We start from the raw sequence: 24407 nt of genomic DNA, 5'->3' as shown, positions 1-24407 counted from the left end.
CCTGAAAACAACAAAACAATGCTTTAAATGTCACAAGTAATGTCCTGGCAATTTAGGTATCAAGAGATCACAATAGAAACATGCTGCCTTTCCCAAGTATCGATATGACTGAATACATCCCAGTATGCATAGTTTATAGGTTTTTTTGGTTTGCAAGTACATCATGAAATTAGCAACAATGTAAAAATAAAGTTTGAAAATGTGACAAAACATGTGGAACAGTAATGCTTACCCTGACTGTCTCTTGTTACAATCTGTTGACTTATCTTTCTTGTGTCTCCTGCTCATTGCTGATAATGACCAGATCTCGCTTGCTGTGTTTTGTAGATGTGATTTTATCTGCAGGGGAATCATTTGGGATCACAAATCCCTAAGCTGGCCATTGCACCTGTTAACAAGCTCAACAACTCAGTGTTTTCCACAGGTTGAGAATTTACTTACCGTTTAACATCTTGAGTATGAAATAAGGTGCACAGGTGTATGTTAGCCAAAAAAGAATTCCATTTTGGAGAGAAGTTTCTTAAAGTAAAATATACTCGACCCAATTTATCAATACCTCGCTTAGAACCCAGAGGGTTGGCAAACCTCAAAATCATCATAGAACATCTGGACCTGTATTGTCTGCTTCTCAGTTGAGAACAGGGGGTGACTTTTAAAAAAAGATCCATCACAAATATCCCTCAGTCTAGAGTTGCTGGTAGCTGAGCTTTGCAACATTTCTGCAACATACTGACTTTTAAATATTGACTGCAGTGTAGCCAACATTGGAATATACATGAATTTATCTTGAACTACTACCTGATCATATGTTCCAGTCTTTTTATTTCGTCTTGTGTCAAATCTTGAACCAATCACACATTCAACTGGTTCTACTATTTCCCACTTGGCAGTCATACATTTTGATTGCTTGTATTCCAAATTTAGAATTGTGAAAGGATTCTCTAACCCCTCAAAACACGCCCCAACTTTCTTGCACATTTCGGTTTCTCTTTCATTACTAAATACATGCTTTATCACTGTCTCTTTAGCATGCTGATGGATATCTTGAACGATCTCTTCCATGGAAATCACTACAGAATTCATTGTACTTTGACCAACACCTGCTGCCTTTAGATCAGAAATTACAGCTGCACAACTATTTACAATGTATGGCGAAGATAACTCTGACTCAGCCTCTAAACATTCAGTCGACTCTTCAACATGAGAAACATTACTTGTGTTGACGGTACTTTGAGGATTTGAAAGATTATCTTCTACAGAATCAACTAAACTGCTTCCATGGCACTTATTAAGATGCTTTCTAAAACCAGAAAAGCTACCATAAGAACGTGAGCATCCTTCTTGACCACCATCCATCCATCCATCTTCATCCGCTTATCCGGGGTCGGGTCACGGGGGAAGCAGCTCCAGCAGGGGACCCCAAACTTCCCTTTCCCGGGCCACATTAACCAGCTCCGACGGGGGGATCCCGAGGCGTTCCCAGGCCAGGTTAGAGATATAATCCCTCCACCTAGTCCTGGGTCTCCCCCGAGGCCTCCTCCCAGCTGGACGTGCCTGAAACACCTCCCTAGGGAGGCGCCCAGGGGGCATCCTTACCAGATGCCCGAACCACCTCAACTGGCTCCTTTCGACGCAAAGGAGCAGCGGCTCTACTCCGAGCTCCTCACGGATAACTGAGCTTCTCACCCTATCTCTAAGGGAGACGCCAGCTACCATCCTGAGGAAACCCATTTCGGCCGCTTGTACCCTGGATCTTGTTCTTTCGGTCATGACCCAGCCTTCATGACCATAGGTGAGGGTAGGAACAAAAACTGACCGGTAGATTGAGAGCTTTGCCTTCTGGCTCAGCTCTCTTTTCGTCACAACGGTGCGATAAATTGAATGTAATACCGCACCTGCTGTGCCGATTCTCCGACCAATCTCTTGGTGTGAGGGGACAAAATCTCATTGTCCCCTCACTCGCGAACAAGACCCCAAGGTACTTGAACTCCTTCACTTGGGGTAAGGACTCATTCCCTACCTGGAGAAGGCACTCCATCGGTTTCCTGCTGAGAACCATGGCCTCCGATTTAGAGGTGCTGATCCTCATCCCAGCCGCTTCACACTCGGCTGCGAACCGATCCAGTGAGTGCTGAAGGTCACAGGCCGATGATGCCATCAGGACCACATCATCTGCAAAAAGCAGCGATGAGATCCCCAGCCCACCGAACTGCAACCCCTCTCCACCCCGACTACGCCTCGATATCCTGTCCATAAATACTACAAACAGGATTGGTGACAAAGCGCAGCCCTGGCGGAGGCCAACTCTCACCTGAAACGAGTCCGACTTACTGCCGAGAACCCGGACACAGCTCTCGCTTTGGTCGTACAAAGATTGGATGGCCCTGAGAAGGGACCCCCTCACCCCGTACTCCCGCAGCACCTCCCACAGTATCTCCCGGGGCACCCGGTCATACGCCTTCTCCAGATCCACAAAACACATGTAGACTGGTTGGGCCTACTCCCAGGCTCCCGCCAGGATCCTTGCGAGAGTAAAGATCTGGTCCGTTGTTCCACGACCAGGACGGAATCCGCATTGTTCCTCTTCAACCTGAGATTCGACTATCGACCGAACCCTCCTTTCCAGCAACTTGGAGTAGACTTTACCGGGGAGGCTGAGAAGTGTGATACCCCTGTAATTGGCACACACCCTCTGGTCCCTCTTTTTAAAAAGGGGAACCACTACCCCGGTCTGCCACTCCTTAGGCACCGTCCCAGACTTCCACGCAATGTTGAAGAGGCGTGTCAACCAAGACAACCCCTCCACACCCAGTGCTTTAAGCATTTCTGGACGGATCTCATCAATTCCTGGGGCTTTGCCACTGTGGAGTTGTTTAACTACCTCAGCAACCTCCACCAGGGAAATTGATGCCAATCCCCCCTCATCCTCCAGCTCTGCCTCTACCATAGAGGGCGTATTAGTCGGATTTAGGAGTTCCTCAAAGTGCTCCTTCCACCGCCCTATTACCTCCTCAGTTGAGGTCAACAGCGTCCCATCCTTACTGTACACAGCTTGGATGGTTCCCGCTTCCCCCCTCCTGAGGTGGCGAACGGTTTTCCAGAAAGTACCTTGGTGCCGACCGAAAGTCCTTCTCCATGTCTTCTCCGAACTTCTCCCACACACGCTGCTTTGCCTCTTTCACGGCAGAGGCTGCAGCCCTTCGAGCCCCTTCGGTACCTTGCAACTGCCTCCGGAGTCGTCTGGGATAACATATCCCGGAAAGACTCCTTCAGTCGGACGGCTTCCCTGACCACCAGTGTCCACCACGGTGTTCGTGGGTTACCGCCCCTTGAGGCACCTAAGACCACAGCTCCTCACCGCAGCTTCAGCAATGGAAACTTTGAACATTGTCCACTCGGGTTCAATGCCCCCAGCCTCCACAGGGATGCACGAAAAGCTCCGCCGGAGGTGTGAGTTGAAAGTCTGTCGGACAGGGGCCTCCTCCAGACGTTCCCAATTTACCCGCACTACCCGTTTGGGCTTACCAGGTCTGTCCAGAGTCTTCCCCCACCCCCTGACCCAACTCACTCACTCGGTTGACAGCTCCGCCCCTCTCTTCACCCGAGTGTCCAAAAAATATGGCCTCAGATCAGATGAAACGATTATAAAATCGATCATTGACCTTTGGCCTAGGGTGCTCTGGTACCAAGTACACTTATGAGCATCCCTATGTTCGAACATGGTGTTCGTTATAGACAATCCATGACTAGCACAGAAGTCCAACAACAAACAACCACTCTGGTTTAGATCAGGGAGGCCGTTCCTCCCAATCACGCCTCTCCATGTGTCTCCATCATTACCCACGTGCGCGTTGAAGTCCCCCAGCAGAACTATGGAGTCCCCGACTGGAGCCCCATGCAGGACTCCACTCAAGGTCTCCAAGAAGGCCGAATACTCTGAACTCTTGTTTTGGTGCATATGCACAAACAACAGTCAGAGTTTTCCCCCCCACAACCCGCAGGCGTAGGGATGCGACCCTCTCGTCCACCGGGTTAAACTCCAACGTAGTGGCGCTCAGCCGGGGGCTTGTGAGTATCCCCACACCCGCCCGGCGCCTCACACCCTGGGCAACTCCGGAGAAGAAAAGAGTCCAACCCCTATCCAGAAGTATGGTTCCAGAACCAAGACTGTGCGTAGAGGTAAGCCCCACCAGATCTAACCGGTAGTGCTCCACCTCCCGCACAAGTTCCGGCTCCTTCCCCCACAGAGAGGTGACATTCCACGTCCCCAGAGCCAGCCTCTGCTGCCCGGGTCTGGTCCGTCGAGGCCCCTGACCTTCACTGCCACCCATGTGGCAGCGCACCCGACCCCAGCGGTTCCTCCCACAGGTGGTGGGCCCATGGGATGGAGGGATGTCCGCCACGTAGCTTTTTCGGGCTGTGCCCGGCCGGGCTCCGTGGCAAACCCGGCCACCAGATGCTTGCTGACGAGCCCTCCATCTGGGCCTGGCTCCAGACGGGGGCCCCGGGCTTCCTCCGGGCAGGGTCACTTCATCCCTTCCTCGATTTTTCATAGGATTTTTGAACCATTCTTTGTCTGGCCCCTCACCTGAGACCACTTTGCCTTGGGAGACCCTACCAGGAGCACAAAGCTCCAGACAACACAGCCCTCAGGTTCATAGGGACACACAAACCTCTCCACCACGATAAGGTGATGGTTCCCGGAGAACCTTCTTGACCACATTTCAGAAAAAGAGTCCTGCCTGTACATAGCCCATGAATTACCTTAAGGTGCTTAAAAAGGTTGTTTGGACTTCCATGGTCACTTTTGCAAAGAAAACACTTCATAGTTTTATCTCAACTAACGCACCATTCTTGCTTGCAACTCTGCAACTCTAGGAGTCTCCTTTGTTTCCCCCATGTCGATGTTATAGATGGTTGTTTGCACAAAAGTGAAAAAGCTGCTCAAGGAAGAACTGTATGACGTAACAAAGACGTAATGGGCTTTAAAGACTTTGTCAAAAGCTCCTACTGAACCTGTTGCCTTGCATGGAACTGCATGCTTGTCAACCTCAATGAAGTAGGAGTGAATGCTGCTCTGTGTGGATCCCTGGGTGAGAAGGTAAGGCTGACTACACTGGGTGATGTATTCTAGTTTCTGCTGCACACTGGTTCCAACCTACAACAAAACACATTCAACAGAATTGTTATGGTGACTAACCTCTGACAATATATCAGATCACCTCAAACTGTGCACAAGATTGACGTGATGGAAGATATATTTAAAACAACTGTTAAGCATACCTTTTGAAATCTGATGAGCTGATCTACAGCTTGATATGCTGACATCCTTCCCGGCCTCTTTCTACCTTGTGCAGATGGTGGTAGCAAATGTAGCAGCAGCAAGATGGCAGACATGTCACTGTCCCAGCCTACAAATAAGTAAATAAAAACCTGGCTAACATTATGCCATAGCATAACATTCAAATTGACAACTTGCACCATTACGGAAATGTATACTGCACACCTACATAATCCACAATAAAAAGTAAATCTTCTCAACTTCAGCAGCTGACTCAGCATTGCGCATCAAATCCAAGAGTTCTGTGATGGGTACAAGTCCATGGCTTTCCTTTATTACTTTTGCTTTGAAAGTGGTTGTTTTATATATATATCTTTGTTGCCTATTGTAAAAAAAAAAAGGGGTATTTTCTGTTTTTGTGTGGCTCTGAGTTAAGTGAAGAAAATGACATTTAATATTGGAAGGGGAGAAAATGTGCTCTCTATTGATTCTGTTCTTAGTTCTGGGAGGGGGAGACTTTTAAGTGAGCTGTGTACTACTCCAGTTAGAGCTCCAGGTAATGTGGGCTCACCTGCCTTAAGCTCCACCAGGCTATCTAATAGTCTATTCCCTAATAGTAGACCCACTGAAATGCTTTCAGCAATTCCAGACATTGCTGATCCAGCTCTGAGTAATCTTATCACGCACATCGCCCAGCAAGTGGGACAGACTCTATCAGCTCAGTTAAAGGGGGAGGTAAATACCGGTGAAGGTGCACAGGTTCAGAACTCAGGTGCAGGACAGATACTCGCTGACTCTACCCTTAATCTGACTGGTATGAAGTTGGTCATGCAGTCCGATGTGAAAGTGCCTCCTGTTTTCAGAGGAGATGGCTCAGACAAGCATTCTGTATACGAGTGGGAGGAGTTTATGAACAGATACTTGAGAAAGAGAGGTGAAGATAACCCCACGTAGCAAGCCATCACTGAAGCCCCATGAGAACCCAGGAGTAATAACGGATATACTGAAACAACATTTCGGTGACATAACATGTTCAAGTATGCCCCTTGCTGACTTCTATGGCACAGTGCCTGTTTCAGGAGAGAACCCAGTTGAGTATTGGATCCGCCTTAACAAGGCTGTCGATGCAGCTGAGGAGGGCTTAAAGAGACAAGGAAGACACATGTGTGATTCCCGTCGAGGGGTAACCATGATGTTTGTAAAGTATTGTCCAGATCCCTCTCTCGCTGCAGTGTTGAGATTCAAAGCACCAGACAAGTGGACTTCTAGTGAAATACAGGAACATGTCGACCGTTATCAGATAGAACTGAAGGAAAAGTCACTTACCAAGCCAAGTCGCTTCACATCAGCTAGACCTGTGGCAGCTCATGTTCAAACTGCTACAGCCAACGTGTCAACTTCAGCCAGCTGCTCAGTGCCGCCTCCTGTCCCGGTTGAGTTGAGTGCCACAACTCACCCTCAGATTGATGACAATTACATAAAGACCCTCATTGGTCTCCTTGACCGTACACTTGCTCAAAACAATCAAGCAACAGCAGTCAGACAGCATTCACCTGACCAGTTTCAAAAAAAATTCTGCAAGGTTTGCAAGTCTGTTGAACACTCCACCCTGGCTCACTGTAGACATGAGCGCTTGTGCTTGTCTTGCTTCATGCCTGGGCACATCAAGAGGAACTGTCCAAATAACAATTTCAGACAGGAGCATCTGGCCACAAACTCACCCCGAGAGCAGCAGCCTTTAAACTAATTGACCCGCATTCAGGGAAGGGATGTGTGGGTGACGATAAACAAACCCTCAAAAATGACAATACACTTGAACAGCATTTTGTTAAGGCATGCAGCACCACACCAGTTGGGGTGAAAGTAATAGCACAGAACACACAAAGAGTTGAACCATACGATGAACTGTTTTATGCTCCTGTCAGTGTGAATAACAAATATCAGTTGAGAGGAATGCTCGATTCAGGCTCCATGGCCTGCACTTTCAGCGAAGAAGCGGAGAAAAGGATGCTCGATGAAAGCATATTGTCAGTGCCAAAACAAATGGATGAAGAAGTGGTTTTAGTGGGGTGTGGAGGGAAACTCACAAAACCAAAGTGCATTTATGAGGTTGAACTGAAGGTGTATGGGGAGAGTTGCATTGTTCCAGTGCTTGTGGTACCAGGTCAACGAGATGACCTAATCATTGGCACAAACGTGATTAAGTTTCTCATGCACCAGTTTAAAAGCAGTGATGATTATTGGCGACTAGTCACTAATGACAGTTTCTCTTCCTCTCCGGAGTGTGAGCAGTTTTTGGACCTAATGGCGAATACATCTCGTTGGAGGGGTGGGGAGCTACCAACCAAAATTGGCACAGTCAAGCTCAGACAGGCTGTCACTCTCCTGGCCAGACAAGAACATCTTGTATGGGGTAATCTTCCTAAAAATGCACCCATGTCACTAGGAAGTGCAGCCATTGTTGAACCTACCTCATCTAAGTCAATGCCACGTAACATAATGGTTGTCCGTGTAGTGACACCGGTGTGGGGTGACAGGTGGGTCCCCATGAAGGTCACTAATCTGTCTAATAAACCCATTAAGAGGAAGAGGAACTGTAAACTGGCTGAGGTATCCCCCTGCTTGGCTGTAGAGGATTTTAGATTTAATTTTTTTGGACTTAATTGGAAGTTGCTTTGGATAAAAGCTTCAGCTAAATGACATGTAATGTAAGGCAAGGCAAGGCAGCTTTATTTGTATAGCACATTTCAGCAACAGGGCAATTCAAAGTGCTATACATGAAAACAGATTAAAAAATTAAAAACAGATACGAGAAAAAAAAATTTCAGTGCAGTATAAGAGCAGTTAAAACAGTTAAATATATAAAAGCAGATAAAATAACTTTCCAGGACTCAGTGATCCAGTTTTTGGAAAGCCAAAGCTTTTTGACCAATATGACAGATATCTCAAGCAGTCCGGTCCATATTTTCTAACCATCTCACCCACTATGGGTCCAGATGCGTCGCACGGCTTTGAGGTTTCATTCTCCATATTTACAGATGTAATGTAATGTAATTAGGGCCAGAGCACCAACAGCGGCGAAGGCCCTATTGAAACTGAAGGAATTATTTTTCCGGCAAATGCGTCACCTTTTTCAGGGGCTTAACATACTCAAAAACTCACCAAAATTGGCAGTCGCATCAATCCTGGTCAAACTTTACGTATTTTAAGGGTTTTCGGGGCACAAAAATGGCTCGCTAGCACCCCCTACAAAACTTAAAAAATTGAGCCCCTGCACTACGTTTAACGTAGACTAACAAACGTAGTACACAGATGTAGCATGTCAAGACGTACAAAAAAGCTAATTGGAGGCATACCCTAAACCCAACAGGAAATCCGCCATTTTGAATTGAAAGTTTGAAAATTAATTTCCACATGTCGTACTTTAACGAACTCCTCCTAGAGATTTCATCCGATCAACTTCAAATTTGGTCTGTGCCATCTTCAGACCTTAGAGATGAAAAGTTATTAAACGAAAAACTTTTCATCATAGGGCGTGGCCATGGCGGGGCGGCCATTCTGTGCCTTTCGCCATTGAAACAGGAAGTGGGTGTAACTTGAGTTTACATTGTCCAATTGTCTCGAAACTTTTCAGGATTCATAAGAGTCCAACCTTGACGACATCTACAGGCCGATATTGGCTCAAAGTCACAGCGCCCCCTAGTGGTAACAGCAAGTAGACCTAAAAGTCAAGGTGCTATACTTTAATGAACTCCTCCTAGAGATTTCATCTGATGGACTTCAAACTTGGTCTGTACCATCTCAACACTAATGATGAAAAGTTATTAAAAGAAAAACCTTTTTGTGGGCGTGGCATGGCGGCCATTTTGAGCATTTATCGATGAACGAAGAAGTTGTTGTAACTTTAGTGTGCATTGTCATATTTGCCCGAAATTTCTCAAGTTTGACAAGAGTCCAGGCCTGAGGACATCTACAGGCCAACATTGACCTTTGGTCATAGATGGCAACAGGAAATCCACCTTATATGACAAACATCATCCGATTTACTTGAAACTTATAATGTATGGTCTACATGTGATACTGAGCCTCCCCCTATACTTTAACCACGCCCATGTACTTAGACCATGCCCCCCTCTTATGGCTTTTGAACCGTTTAAGGTACAATCTTGTGTGAGGTATCAATGAACTCAACAGAAACTTCTTTCTTCATTGGTGATGATTTGGCCCGCCCCCCTATGCTTATGCCACGCCCCCTTTCATAACTGGTGACCCGTTTAAGGTAGAGTCTTATGTGAGGTATCAATGAACTCAGCAGAGAGTTCCTTCTTCATTGGTGATGATTTGGCCCGCCCCCCTATGCTTATGCCACGCCCCCTTTCATAACTGGTGACCCGTTTAAGGTAGAGTCTTATGTGAGGTATCAATGAACTCAGCAGAGACTTCCTTTTTTATTGGTAAAGGTTTGCCCCGACCCCTATGCTTTGGTCACGCCCCCTTTCATAGCTAATGTCCTGTATGACGTAGTGTCTTGTGTGAGGTATCATTGAACTCAGCAGGGAGTTCCCTTTTCATTTTTGACGATTTGTAGTGTCTGAGTGCCGCGCTAATGCACGGTCGCAAGGAGCGGCGTCCGCCAGTAACCCTGACACGAAAACCTGGCAAAGTTATGGAATTGTCATTTCAACATAAAAAAGTTAGGCCTGGAGAAGAAATCATCTTTAAACATTTTGGAAAAGTCACGGAATTTTTTTGTTTAATGAAATTAATTGTTACATTAATCTTCCATGGATAACCTTTAATGTAATATAACATAACTCTGAATTACTTTTTGTATCTGTTAACATAAGATAGCTCTAATATCTGTCGGATGCGTGAGAAATTTTTGTTTATCATCGCGTACGATTCTTAATTTTCTCATTCATGCTTGAAAGCCAGTTCCAGACTGATTTAACTGTTTGTAGAGTAATTATTTCCAATCAAGACAATGTATTAACTTTGCCTGTAGGTTGAAGTATTTGTAGTGAATATAAACATTTCCAACTATTAAAGATTGAAAAAGTTTGCTGTTTAAGGCTTATACTTAATAGTTAACATTTGGAGTCAAGTATACTATACAGTTGTGTTAGTGTTTAAGGCTCTGTATGGTCATTGACATTTTATTTTTGGTCCATGAAAATGTGTAGGAACCCTGTGTTAACATTAATTTGCATGTTATTGTCAGGTCATTGTGCTATAGGCCTTGTATAAAAATAATCAGGGTTAAGGTTAGCCCTAACCCAGGTAACGATTCTGGGCTTTGGAGTTTAGTTTAAAATACTATTGCCACATAATTAAGAGAACACAGGTTGGTTTTGCATTTTCTTGCCATGTTATAAATATAAAAGTATTGTGTTTTTCCAGAAATTACTCCTTTGGTGTTTATTGCACAGATTGTACATGGTCCTTGCATCTCTATTTTCCACATATCACAGTTGTCAGGGATCAGCCCTTATTACTGAGCTTTTTTTGAAAAGGTGATCATGCACTCTGTCTTTGTAAAGGGGTACAGTGGAGCACACTTAGTCCACATTATATGTTGCACTGATCTGGTCTTACATTCTCTTTACAATGATGGCAATACTTTCTTGAACTTGAAATTGGAAAGGAATCTTCGTATCTCTTTGGACTGCAAACCATAAATAATGGGGTTGAGGCTGCCAGGGACAATATGAAACATAATGCTACTGAGTTTCCTGTAGGTTGTGTACTGAGGGAAGCGATGCAGAACAATGTTAGACATTCCACTGACCAACAAAATCAGATAGATAATCAGATGAGTGCTGCAGGTCTTTAAGGCTTTACTGTTCAAAGACTTGTTATTACTGGTGAGACACACTACTGTAATCTTAGTATAGGTGAGAACCGTGCTGCCTATAGAACTTGTGAACAGAACTACAGTGAAAGCGAGGCCATAGACATTATTAATAGACACATCCTCACAGGAGAGTTTAAACAGTGAGGCATTGTCACAGTAAGGGTTTTGGATCAGAGTCCTGCATCGGTTCAGCCGTATGGTCAGACCGAGCAGAATCCCGACCAACACAAAGGCCACTCCCCAGGCAGAAACTGTCAGCTTAATCACCATTTTCTTGGTCATTATGGCAGCATAGCGCAGGGGATTGCAGATGGCCACATATCTGTCAAAGGCCATAATCATGAGCACTGTAAGACTAGTGGTACCAAACATATGTGAGACAAAAGCTTGGACCACACATTCATTATAAGTGATGATGCGCTCAGAGGGAGGCCGCAACATGTCTAAAAGCAAACGAGGCACCATGATAGAATTTCCAAGTACATCATTAAAAGTTAGGTTACAAAAAAGGACATACATGGGCTGGTGAAGATTTTTGTCAATGAAAACCAGAACAGCAATACCTACATTTGCTATCATTATGAACAGGTAGGAGAAAAAGAAAAAGAGAAAGACAGGGTACGTAGACTCTTTTGAAACAATTAACCCCTCCAGTTGGAGTGTGTAGCTGTTGTAGGTGTAGTTTTCCATCAACCTGAAAACAACAAAACAATGCTTTAAATGTCACAAGTAATGTCCTGGCAATTTAGGTATCAAGAGATCACAATACTAGGGTGCGAACGATCACAACAGAAACATGCTGCCTTTCCCAGATATCAGTAAGACTGACTATATGCCAATATGGATAGTTCATAGTTTGTTTGTTTTTTCATCATGAAAGTAGTAACCGTTTAAAAAAAATGAAAGTTGTAAATGTTACAAGTATTGTCCTGGCAATTAAGGTATCAAGATGTCAAGTCACAATACTAGTGTGCAACTCTCTCTTTTATGGGGGGGTAACAGTATAAAAAATAAAGTAGGACAATTGTGAGAAAACATGTAGATCGGTAATGCTTACTCTGATTGTCTCTTGTTCCAAGCTTCTCTTTCTTATGTCTCCTGCTCATTGCTGATAATATCCCCCGGAACTCTTTGCAATGTTTTATAGACATGATTTTATCTGCAGGGGAATCATTTGCCATTACGTCAGGTAATGTGTGATGCAACATTTAGAAATTGTTATGCTGGCCATTGCACTGACACTAATGCTTTCATTTTGAAAATTCCGAATCCGGAAGTAAAAGTACAGCTGCAAAACGAGAAGGAATAAGCTGTCGTATAGAGAACGAAGGCATACATTAATATTGTTTAGCACCTGGCTGTTAGGGGCACAAGGTATGTTAATTTTACATTTCATTCATGTTACAATTGTTTGTATCTTGGGTTACTTTGTGGTATGCCATTTTATGATTTTGCCGAGATTGGAGAGTACAAGCTTGAAAGTAAAGCTAACAGTAGCATATTGCCATTGACTTGAAGTTGGCGTTGCCTGGCTAATGAGCCTGTTACTTGAGAGATACTACAATGAAATGTATGTAGTAAAGGTGTTTTTTTTTGTTTTTTTTTCTCAGCTCCTCAGACGTTACTTCTTGTTGACGTTCAAAGTATTGTCAAACAAAACGGAGCCTAGCTCGCCCCTCTCCCTCCCTTCTGTGCTTCCTGAAACAGTCATGAACGCGCATTGTAGAAGTAGCCTACCGTGCTAACGCTGCTGCGGTGATGGCTCAACCAGCTCCTTCTTGTCGGTTATTGGCTGGAACACTGTTTGTTATGTTTGGTGGTGCAGGTTGGCGCAGTTCGTTTTTGTTGCCGTTTGTGGAGCCTGGGCTGTCTACAGAGAACGCGTTTTTTACAGTGTGTTCAGGGGACAGGCAGCTAGTTGTTACTGTATGTGACAAAAAATGTTGTAGCCTAAAAAACACGTGAAATCGCTTAGAGCACCTTTAAGGAATGTTGCAAAAGGACAATAAAGCTTTCTGAACCATCAGTTAACAGAGAGCCAGACCATTATTCAGCCAGGGACGCTACAGTACAACTTGCTCCAAGAATGATATACCTTGCTACTCTTAGACAAGAAAGAGTAAAGTTTGTGTCACCCTGTTCACCCTCCCTTGCATCAAAACTTCTCACTCATCTCCAGTCTAAATTATCCAACCTCAAACTTGGTCTTGTTCCAACCTCTTAAAGTGATAGTTGTCTGGCTGGTGTTCTTTGCAAGTACACGGACGCAGAGGTTTCAAGCTACCGAAGTTTGATTTGATGGGAGTGTGTCACCTGAAAATTGTGGCTCAGGTCAAGCTAGACTCTTCATTGTTGCTGTTTGCAACGCTATAGCATGAAACAACAAGAGAAAGCTGACCCCTTACGTTTAGGTTTAAAACAACCCTGGCTGAGCAGCTTGATGAAGCTCTGGTGCCAATCTTCACGCAGCTCTTTAACCGGTCCCTGGAGCTGTGTGAAGTGCCCTCCTGCTTCAAATGCTCCAGCATCATCCCAGTCCCCAAAAATCTCTCCATCATAGGCAAGGCAGCTTTATTTGTATAGCACCTTTCAGCAACAGGGCAATTCAAAGTGCTTTACATAAAACATTAAAGAGCAGTTAAAAACGATAAAAAGAACAAGTTAACTGAGTCAAACCTGGCCTCCCAGAGGACTTAGAAATGAACGAGGTATTTAAATAATGGCAACATCAAAAAGAAAGGTCTTCAGCCTTAATTTGAAAGAACTGAGAGTTGCGGCGGACCTGCAGTTTTCTGGGAGTTTGTTCCAGATATGTGGAGCATAAAAACTGAACGCTGCTTCCCCCTGTTTAGTTCGGACTCTGGGGACAACAAGCAGACCTGTCCCAGACCACCTGAGAGGTCTGGGTGGGTCATAGTGTAGTAGACCTGTCCCAGACCACCTGAGAGGTCTGGGTGGGTCATAATGTAGTAGACCTGTCCCAGACCACCTGAGAGGTCTGGGTGGGTCATAATGTAGTAGACCTGTCCCAGACCACCTGAGAGGTCTGGGTGGGTCATAGTGTAGCAGACCTAACCCAGACCACCTGAGAGGTCTGGGTGGGTCATAGTGTAGTAGACCTGTCCCAGACCACCTGAGAGGTCTGGGTGGGTCGTAGTGTAGCAGACCTGTCCCAGACCACCTGAGAGATCTCGTGGTTCGTAGTGTAGCAGCAGATCAGAAATGTATTTTGGCCCTAAACCGTTTAGTGATTTATAAACCATCAAAAGTATTTTGAAATCAATTCTTTGAGGTACTGGAAGTCAGTGTAAAGACTTCAGAACTGGAGTGATGTGATCCACTTTCTTGCTGTTAGTGAGGACTCGAGCAGCAGCGTTCTGAATCAGTTGCAGCTGTCTGTCTGATTGATGATGATGCTGTCAATATGGGACTGCAATACATCCTGCACCACCTCGGATCCTGTTTGTGGACTTCAGCTCGGCATTCAACACCATCATCCCTGAACTCCTACATCAGAAGCTCACCCAGTTCTCAGTGTCTGCCACCACCTGTCAGTGGATCATCAGCTTCCTGATTGACAGGCAGCAGCATGTCAGTTCTGGGGATCATCTCATCCAAAACCCGGTCCATCAGCACTGGCGCCCCACAGGGGTGTGTCCTCTCCCGCTGCTCTTCTCCCTCTACACTAATGACTGCACCTCAAAGAAACCGTCTGTAAAACTCCTGAAGTTTGCAGATGACACCACCGTTATTGGTTTGATCCAGGATGGTGATGAGTCTGCTTACAGACAGGAGGTGGAACAGCTGGTCCAGTGGTGCAGTCAGAACCACCTGGAGTTAAACCCCAAGAAGACTGTGGAGATGACAGTGGACTTTCGGAGAAGTCTCCCCCCCCCCCCACACCATCCAGAACGACACAGTGTCAACTGTGGATTCCTTTAGGTTCCTGGGATCAAGCATTTCACAGGACCTAAACCCCACATTGACTCTGTCCAGAAAAAGGCCCAGCAGAGGTTATACTTCCTGTGACAGCTAAGGAAGTTTAATCTGCTTAAGGAGCTGCTGACCACTTTCTACTCAGCCATCATCAGTCTGTCATGTGCACATCCATTACTGTCTGGTTTGGGTCAGCCACCAAACGGGACAGGGCCAGACTGCAACGGACAATTAGGGCTGCAGAGAGGATCATTGGAGCTGACCTTCCCTCCATCCAGGACCTGTACCGGTCCAGGGTCAGGAAAAGGGCAGCAAAAATCTCTCGCAGACCCCTCACATCCTGGTCACAAACTGTTCAACCTCCTTCCCTCTGGTAGGCGTTACAGGGCACTGTTCGCCAAAACCAGCCGACACAAAGACAGCTTCTTTCCCCAAGCAGTCACTCTGTTGAACATTCAGAAATAGCCCCCCACCCTTACACTGAACAAAGTCAATCAACACTGTTCTGCTCATCTACCTCATGTATATTTCAATCTTACAATTACAATATTGTTATTAATATATTACCATTGTACTGAACTGCCTTGCACTATATTTATATTTAAATGTTAAATCTCAGACAATACTGATATTGCACTATTCCTTCCCTCTCTTCAATTGTTATTGTATATTTCTTATACATTTGTAAATTCTATTGTATTGTTATACTGCATACTTAACAGTATATTTTTTATATTTCTTACTGTCCTTTCTGTTTTTATGCTTTATATGTTAAGTGAGTGTTGTACTTTGAGAGCAAAGGTTAACCAGAGTTGAATTCCTTGTTTGTTTATGCAAACCTGGCCAATAAAGCTGATTCTGAACATGTATGCATGACACTTCCTTAATTATTCATTGAGACACAAATCTTTATCTTCCGTCTGTGCAGAAAGTATAGAAGTACACGTTCCACCACGGACAGCATGTTTGTTTACTACTGTAGTCCAAGAAATGCTCTAATAAGTCCATTCAGGGCTGACTTTTGTTACCTCCACTGGTGCATAGGAGCCCACGTTGAGTGTGTTCATCAGGATCGAGCACTCGTGCCAGCTGAGCCAGTCTTTGTCATTTGTGTTCACGTACTTGCATGGACCATGTTTCTGTCCAGTGTCTGCTTTGTATCACAGCACTTAGTGGATGAAATGTCACTAAAATTGTGTGCTAAAATATATGGCCTTGGCTAAACCATGCCTGGTTTTTGAAGAGTAAAAATGAATCACGAACCATTTTGTTATGTATTTTTATATTTATTTGAAGGACGAAATATAATTATGTTCCCATAATCATGGAAAACCTGGCAAAGTTATGGAATTATTAAATCTTTGAAAGTTTTGGAAAAGTCATGTAATTTCAAAATACAACAATTTAGGACTGCAGAAGTCATTTTAATGAAGTCATGGAATTTTTTTGTGTTTTAATGAAATACATTTTTACAGTAATCTTCCATAGAGAACCTTTAATGTAATGTAATATATCTCATAACTGTTTTTGTTTCTGTAAACATAAAGTAGCTCTAATATGTGTAGGATTCAAAATTATATTGGATTCACAAAAAAGATAAAGTAACATGATGTTTTGTTTATCATTACGTACGATTCCTAATTTTCTCCTGGCGTCCCATCTTTCCCTCCAGCTATGAGTTTAGTTTAAAATACTATTGCCACATAATTAAGAGAGAGTTTTTCATTTTCTTGCCACAATATATGGTTATAAATATAAAAGTATTGTGTTTTTCCAGAAATTACTCCTTTGGTGTTTATTGCACAGATTGTACATGATCCTTGCATCTCTATTTTCCACATACCACAGTTGTCAGGGATCAGCCCTTATTACTGAGCTTTAATTGAAAAGGTGATCATGCACTCTGTCTTTGTAAAGGGGTACAGTGGAGCACACTTAGTCCACATTATATGTTGCACTGATCTGGTCTTACATTCTCTTTACAATGATGGCAATACTTTCTTGAACTTGAAATTGGAAAGGAATCTTCGTATCTCTTTGGACTGCAAACCATAAATAATGGGGTTGAGGCTGCCAGGGACAATATGAAACATAATGCTACTGAGTTTCCTGTAGGTTGTGTACTGAGGGAAGCGATGCAGAACAATGTTAGACATTCCACTAAATGCCATAATCAGATATACAACCAGATGAGTGCTGCAGGTCTTTAAGGCTTTACTGTTCAAAGACTTGTTATTACTGGTGAGACACACTACTGTAATCTTAGTATAGGTGAGAACCATGCAGCCTATAGAACCTGCGAACAGAACTACAGTGAAAGCGAGGCCATAGACATTATTAATAGACACATCCTCACAGGAGAGTTTAAACAGTGAGGCATTGTCACAGAAAGGATTTTGGATCAGAGTCCTGCATCGGTTCAGCCGTATGGTCAGACCGAGCAGAATCCCGACCAACACAAAGGCCACTCCCCAGGCAGAAACTATCAGCTTAATCACCATTTTCTTGGTCATTATGGCAGCATAGCGCAGGGGATTGCAGATGGCCACATATCTGTCAAAGGCCATAATCATGAGCACTGTGTGGGAAGTGGTGCCAAACATGTGTATTGTAAAAGCTTGGACCACACATTCATAATAAGTGATGATGCGCTCAGAGGGAGGACGCAACATGTCTAAAAGCAAACGAGGCACCATGATAGAATTTCCAAATACATCATTAAAAGTTAGGTTACAAAAAAGGACATACATGGGCTGGTGAAGATTTTTGTCAATGAAAACCAGAACAGCAATACCTACATTTGCTATCATTATGAACAGGTAGGAGAAAAAGAAAAAGAGAAAGACAGGGTACGTAGACTCTTTTGAAACAATTAACCCCTCCAGTTGGAGTGTGTAGCTGTTGTAGGTGTAGTTTTCCATCAACCTGAAAACAACAAAACAATGCTTTAAATGTCACAAGTAATGTCCTGGCAATTTAGGTATCAAGAGATCACAACAGAAACATGCTGCCTTTCCCAGATATCAGTAGGTAGGTGTAGTTTTCCATCAACCTGAAAACAACAAAATGATGTCAAAGCCACAGGTAATTCCCTTATAATCTCAATATCAGAGAACAATAAAAATCTACAGAAGTAATTACTCTCTTTGACATTGACCAAAAATTGAGAATGAGTTATACATATTGTGAAGAAATAGTCGCTTGCAGATTAGTAATACAGCCTTCAAGTGTTTCTTGTTTCTCAATCTTTAATCCTGACCTGCCCTCTCTCTCTGCTGATGTTATCCACCAGCACCTATCAGGATCTCTGTAATAATGTTTATAGACACAAAGTTACTGTGGGGCTTATTAATAATCATTATCTAAGACAATGGGTGATGCAACATTTAAAAATCACTGTCAACAAGCTGCTTACAAGTTCTGTATACTACTTACTTACTCACTACTAATTATTGTTTACTATTCATAAGATCTTCTGTGACACATTGAGTATGTTTACACCCACACTAATATTCCACTATCATTCTGAATTTTACAATATTCCGAATTAGATACAGGTCATGTAAACAGCATATTCTTTTCCGAATAAGGCCTTTTTCTGAATTTAACATTTTCCAATTAAGATGTGTGATATGCCGGTATTATTCAGGTTTTAGAAGCATTCATTGGACATTCAAAATATGCAAATATCAGGGTTTTTACTGCAGTTTATGACAGGTTACGGCCTCTTGCCTGTTTACTGCTTACGGTCAGCTCTGTGCATTGCTATGGTTGTTGGACACAAACCAACCAGCCAACAGTTTGCAAGGCTGCAGTAGAGATGCACGGCCAAAAGAAAAGGAAGAGAAACACAGCTACTTTTAACCATTATGAAAGACTTGGATATTAACAGGTTTTTGGATATGCGCAAACATCGCAACGCCGATCTTTTCAGAAGGTAGTTGAAGGAATAAAAGAGGGAGGCTGTGTTCACAGGGTCCACCACCAGTGTATTTTATTATTATATTGGAATATTCACTTTCATCAGCCATGTAAACAGCTTAGTCGGAATATCATCCTTTTTTCAGAATAAAGGCAAAAACCGGAATATTATGTGCATGTAAACGTAGTCATTGACAACATCTAATAGGTTGTGGAGTGATTAGACTGAGAAATAACAATTATTAATATTTTTGATAGTGGAAAGTAGCTACCGACATGGGTCTTGTGGAAAGAGCTCGACCACTTAGTCTGGGAAAACCCTGACGAACTTCCGGCAAATTTGAGATTTGCTCTGCAAGCCAAGAGCCCATTCAAGCCCATTTCCAATGTTTCCAAATCGAGACACCAATCACAACCGTTGAGGCGGGCTTTACACCAATCACAACCGTTGAGGCGGGCTTTACACGATGACGATAGCATAGCGACGGCGAGCAGCTTTTTGTTTACATTCAACATGACGGCCACCGAAGCAGGCAGCAACCCGTTGATGTCACTGCTACGTCATCCCCGATCGTTGGTCTGATTGGTTGAAGGACTATCCAATTGCGCCCAGAATCATTTGAGCGGCGTGGAAATGGAAATGGAAATGGGCTGTGAATTAAGCTTTCCCAGACCCACTCTCAGTTACAACTGAGAAGGGTCTGGGGTCAAAGAGGCTATTGACCACTAGGCCACAAGTATGCCGCAAACCTAAATAATCTTTCATACTGAGATGTACACTGTTATTGAAAACTTTACAAGCAGGTAAAGAAGATTTTAAAAGTGTTCTACATTTAAGTTAATTATCAGGAATACAATGACCTAAAGAAGTTAACCCCCTCTCATTTTCTGACTCGGTTATAGGTTAAATGCTTGATGATGCTTGCACATAATTCTTTACTGACCAATCCATAGATAACGGGGTTAATGATTGGTGGGATGATGGTGAAAAGTATGCTGAAGAACTTCTTGATATTTTGTGAGATGGAAGGGAACCTTTGACTCAGAATTAGGACCATTGAAGCTATTTCATAGAGTACATACACAACAAGGTGCGATGCGCACATCTGAAAGGCCTTACTTCGGATGGTGCTGTCAGCTCTGCCTCGTTTTAATAACAATATTTTTAGGTCAGCCTTTAGTATTTAGCTACAACAGTTTTATGGTAGAGGATCACCACAAGTCCATCACAACCTTAACATCCTTACCTTGCTACATAAAATAATTATTTTGGCATTAGAAAAGATGCTAAAAATGTAGTTAGCTTGTCATGAATTTATCCAATGCCCGTTGGAAACGTGCCTGTTCAGAACGGGCTGATTGCTTCGGCCTACGGTATTGCTCATCCAAACAACTTCACTTCCTTGGGTCCTGAGAAATTCACCTGCTCAACCAATGCTCAAGTCTACGCATCATTTACTTACAGGGAGCTATTTGGGTACAGGCTATTCCCTGGAACCAAAGCGTTCATTCTGAAAGTTACATCGCTGATGCTAGGAATGTTTGAGTTTGCTACAAAGAGAGCGAACTGTACCCAGCATGCCGTTCTGCAGTTTAGGAGTCCCCTCTCAGTATACTACATCGTGTGTAGCTGCAGCTAGTGAACATGTTTTTGTGACAGCTTACGAGGAACATAACTTGTTTCTCTTACTTTCCTCCTGACTGTCCATTCTCTTCATGTACGTTCATGATCTCTGCCTCAGTTTGTGTGTCCGGATTGAAACTTGTGTGTGTTGTGGTTTACCTGTGTTATCATTATTAGGCTGTAATGAGTGTCCTGGAGGCCTCAGAGCTCCCAGGTGTCTAAGTGACCAGCAGGTTAATAGAATTAAAAGCTGCAGTGAGGCATTCAAGGGACTACGCACAGGGAGCCGCTCTCTCTCTCTGGAGAGACTCCAGCCTGCAGACAGGCCTTCTCTCTTTACTCCCACACTTTTCTCTCTGCATCCTCTTTCCATCCTATTATCCCCACTTTCTCTGAATCTGTAGAAGTGTGTTTGCAACGCCAACCTTTTCAAGAAGCTGGGCATGAAAGAGGGAGGCTGTGTTCGCAGGGTTGGTTGGTTGTCAGAGCTGGAGTTCAGTAGGGTGACAGCCACAGGAAAGAAGCTACTTCTGAACCTGCTGGTTCGGGTATGGAGAGACCTGTAACACCTCCCGGAGGAGAGTGGGGGTGAACAGTCTGTGGTTGGGGTGAGAACAGTCTTTGATGATGACGCTTGCCCTGGATGGCCTCGTTGGAGGAAAATATTCCAGTATTATATAAAATATGACAATATTCCGAAGTTGATACAGGTCATGTAAACAGCATATTCAGGTTGGATAAGACCTTTTTCCGAATTAAGCATTTTCCGATTAAGACATGGGATTTTTTTCGGGTTTTAGAGACACTCTTTGGACGGAATATGCGTCTCAATTGGGATTTTTACCGCAGTTTACGGCCTTTTGCCTGTTTACGGCTTACGGTCAGCTCTGTGCGTTGCTATTGTTGCTGTACACAAACCAACCACCCAACAGTTTGCAGGGCTAACACACAAACACACCTACTTTTAACCATTATGAAAGACTTCGCAAACATCGCAATGCCAATCTTTTCAGAAGGTAGTTGAAGGAATAAAAAAGGGAGGCTGTGTTCAGGGTCCACCACCAGTGTATTTTTGTGGAATATTCACTTTCATCAGCCATGTAAACAGCTTAGTCGGAATATCAATTATAAAAACAACAATGACAATTAACAATTGTAAAAAAAAACTATTATAAAAATAACAATTATTAATATTTTTGATGGGGGTTGGGTCTTGTGGAAAGAGCTTGACCACTAGGCCACAAGCATGCCACAAACCTAAATAATCTTTCATACTGAGATGTACACTGTTATTGAAAACTTTACAAGCAGGTAAAACTATTTTTTTAAGTTTTCTACAATATAGTTAAATATCAAGAATACAATGACCTAAAGAAGTTAACCCCCTCTCATTTTCTGACTCGGTTATAGGTTATACGCTTGATGATGCTTGCACGTAATTCTTTACTGACCAATCCATAGATAATGGGGTTAATGACTGGTGGGATGACAATGAAAAGGATGCTGAAGAACTTCTTGATATTTTGCGAGATGGAAGGGAACCTTTGACTCACAATTATGACCACTGAAGATATTTCATAGAGCACATACACAACAAGGTGCGATGCACACGTCTGAAAGGCCTTACTTCGGATGGTGCTGTCAGCTCTGCCTCGTTTTACAGAAGCATGCAGGATTCTGAAGTAGGAAAAAGCAATGACGAGAAAGATGCTTGTACTCACAAACCAGGACATGGAGAGACCTAGAGAAACATAAGGAATCATTTAAACCATCATTAGGTATTGTTTAAACTTTCCACCTCAGTCTATCATAAATCTGTCACATTTTGGCCTTCAGTGCTGAATATGCTGAACCCCTGCTGATAAGGGCTGTGGATAAGGGACGTTCAACAACATGCTGTATGTCTGTTGCTTTATTTTAGTCTCACATTGCCAGAACTTGCATTTCTTTAAACCAATCACAAATGTCTTGACGGTGGCTCTGCAAAATAGTCTCGGTTAGGGACTCGTTTCGATAAAAACGTCCCAGTTAGATAGTAGATGTCGTAAACATACTTTTTGTAAATCTTTACAATCATTCACAGAAAGAACTAAGCAGGCCGGCCTTCTTGCATCATTAAAATTTTCGTCTAACTTGACATTTTTAACGTTTAACTTGGAGATTGTTCTTGTTTCCCCTTGCGAAGGGATTTTGGACACAGAGATAGTAGTAAGGGAGGGGCAAAGCACATTACCAAGATAAGCCTGGCAAGCCAGACATCCAGCAAATGTTTGGCTTGTCAGGCTTATCCTGGCAATGTACTTAATTATGAACAAATGCACTGACCATAAATGTTGTTTATAGGGGTGGGACTGCAGGCCAGGCTTAGGATAGCACGGTTGCTGCAGTAGATGTGTTGGATGGTATTGCCACACAGCGGGGTATCCACATGCCAGGCGAAGAGCACACCAATAAACAGCAGAGCGACGAACCAGGCCAGGGCGCAGCAGGAGTGCAGCCGAGCCGATGTCATGATGGTGTGATACCTGAGTGGTTCACACACAGCAATATACCTGCAGATGTCAAACCATATTTAGCTTTATTCAAGTTAAAGATATATTTTTACAAGATCTTAGCATCTCAATATGTTTGCATCTGATTCTGTATGCACTATAAAGATCTGATATTGCTCCTTTTTAGGCTTTGCTCACATACAAACACATAAACCCAATTACACATTATGGCAGCAGTCAAGTCTACAAAAAGTTGGCCAGGCTGCTGGAGGATGATTTTACATGGCAAATCTATTATTTTGTGAATTTTATGCAAAGGTTAATAAACATTAAGGCATTATTTAGGACAAAAGATTCAACTTCTAAATGAAAGTATTTAAAAGAGTCTAGAAGGGAACTTTTTTTAAGAAACTAAGACCTTTCTTATCCCAAGATACAGACTGGAAACTTTGTAGGAGAGCAAGGGGGTGACATGCAGAAGGTTTTATTACCCATAAAATAATAAAAACAATAGTTAGCCCTAGTAACAAAACAACAGCACCAAAGAACATCAGCCTGACATAACAGTTAACAGCAGAAATCTGTAAAATGAGAACTAGAAGATTTTTTTTAGATAAGTCATCTGAGTCAGTCTTTACCATTTAAGCATGACAGAAAAAAGACTGTGATTAACTCTCTGGATGTGCAGATGAGTTTCATTACCTGTCATAGGCCATCACACCCAGAATAGTCTGCGCTGCGACGCCGTACGTGTGCACAGAGAAGGCCTGGGCGATGGCTGGGATGTAGGCGATTTTCTTCTGGCCCGTCAAGAAGTGTATCATGAGGCGAGGCAGCACCGCTGTGGCCCCCAACAGATCACAAACTACCAGGTTACAAACCATTACGAACATGGGTCTGTGCAGGTTCTTGTCAATGACAATGACGCACAGCACCACGCAATTCCCGAACAGCATGACCATGTAGTTAAGCAGAGCCAGGAAGAAGAAGAAGGCGCCGTAGCCCGGTGGTACATAGAAGCCCTCCAGCTCGAACACGATAGGCTGTGTGAGAGGAGTTACCATTGTTACGTTCTCCATCCAAAACAGTGCAGTTCTGTAAAAGACAAGTTTATCAAAACCCTCCCAACAGGTAACTTTTCAGGCATCAGAAATAGTGATAATAATTTTAGGTTTATAGTATAACAACACGTTAAAAATAAACTTCAGTAAAAGGTTGTAAAATGAACAAGAGGTCTTGGCCTCTGACATTTGTCTTTCTTTGTAATTAGATTAGATTAGATTCAACTGTATTGTCATT

At 43.3% G+C, this 24407-nt stretch overlaps 3 protein-coding genes across 3 annotated transcripts; all 3 read right to left on the bottom strand.

The window, feature by feature from the left end:
• Nucleotides 1-9589: 9589 nt before the first annotated feature.
• Nucleotides 9590-11825, bottom strand: LOC144528176 (olfactory receptor 8G17-like). The gene is made up of 2 exons (XM_078266653.1): nt 10936-11825; nt 9590-9659 (listed from the first exon to the last, which is right to left on the bottom strand). Exons 1-2 carry the CDS (start codon nt 11823-11825, stop codon nt 9590-9592), a joined length of 960 nt encoding a protein of 319 aa, XP_078122779.1.
• Nucleotides 11826-17050: 5225 nt separating this feature from the next.
• LOC144528175 (olfactory receptor 8G17-like) lies at nt 17051-17995 on the bottom strand. Its single transcript, XM_078266651.1, has one exon. The coding sequence runs from the start codon at nt 17990-17992 to the stop codon at nt 17051-17053; it is 942 nt and encodes a 313-aa protein (XP_078122777.1). The 5' UTR covers nt 17993-17995.
• A 4009-nt stretch (nt 17996-22004) lies between these two features.
• LOC144528174 (olfactory receptor 2K2-like) lies at nt 22005-24172 on the bottom strand. The gene is made up of 3 exons (XM_078266650.1): nt 23811-24172; nt 22942-23168; nt 22005-22357 (listed from the first exon to the last, which is right to left on the bottom strand). Exons 1-3 carry the CDS (start codon nt 24170-24172, stop codon nt 22005-22007), a joined length of 942 nt encoding a protein of 313 aa, XP_078122776.1.
• Nucleotides 24173-24407: the final 235 nt, after the last annotated feature.

This window comes from Sander vitreus, chromosome 13 (genome assembly GCF_031162955.1).
Source record: "Sander vitreus isolate 19-12246 chromosome 13, sanVit1, whole genome shotgun sequence".
Classification (NCBI taxonomy): Eukaryota; Metazoa; Chordata; class Actinopteri; order Perciformes; family Percidae; genus Sander; species Sander vitreus.
The sequence above is the reverse complement of the archived record's forward strand: the minus strand, read 5'-3'. Positions and strand labels throughout refer to the sequence as shown.

Bases quoted from the DNA above. Each gene is read 5' to 3' on its own strand.
- LOC144528174 (XM_078266650.1), bottom strand. From the start codon at position 24,172: ATGGTAACTCCTCTCACACAGCCTATCGTGTTCGAGCTGGAGGGCTTC. The intron at 23,169-23,810 runs GTAATGAAACTC...TGACATCTGCAG, and splicing joins GGTGTGATGGCCTATGACAG to GTATATTGCTGTGTGTGAAC. The intron at 22,358-22,941 runs GTCAGTGCATTT...ATGTTTCTCTAG, and splicing joins CCCTATAAACAACATTTATG to GTCTCTCCATGTCCTGGTTT.
- LOC144528175 (XM_078266651.1), bottom strand. From the start codon at position 17,992: ATGGAAAACTACACCTACAACAGCTACACACTCCAACTGGAGGGGTTA.
- LOC144528176 (XM_078266653.1), bottom strand. From the start codon at position 11,825: ATGGAAAACTACACCTACAACAGCTACACACTCCAACTGGAGGGGTTA. The intron at 9,660-10,935 runs ACGAAGATTCCT...TCACCAGTTATG, and splicing joins GGTTTGCAGTCCAAAGAGAT to AAAGGGGGCGTGGCATAAGC.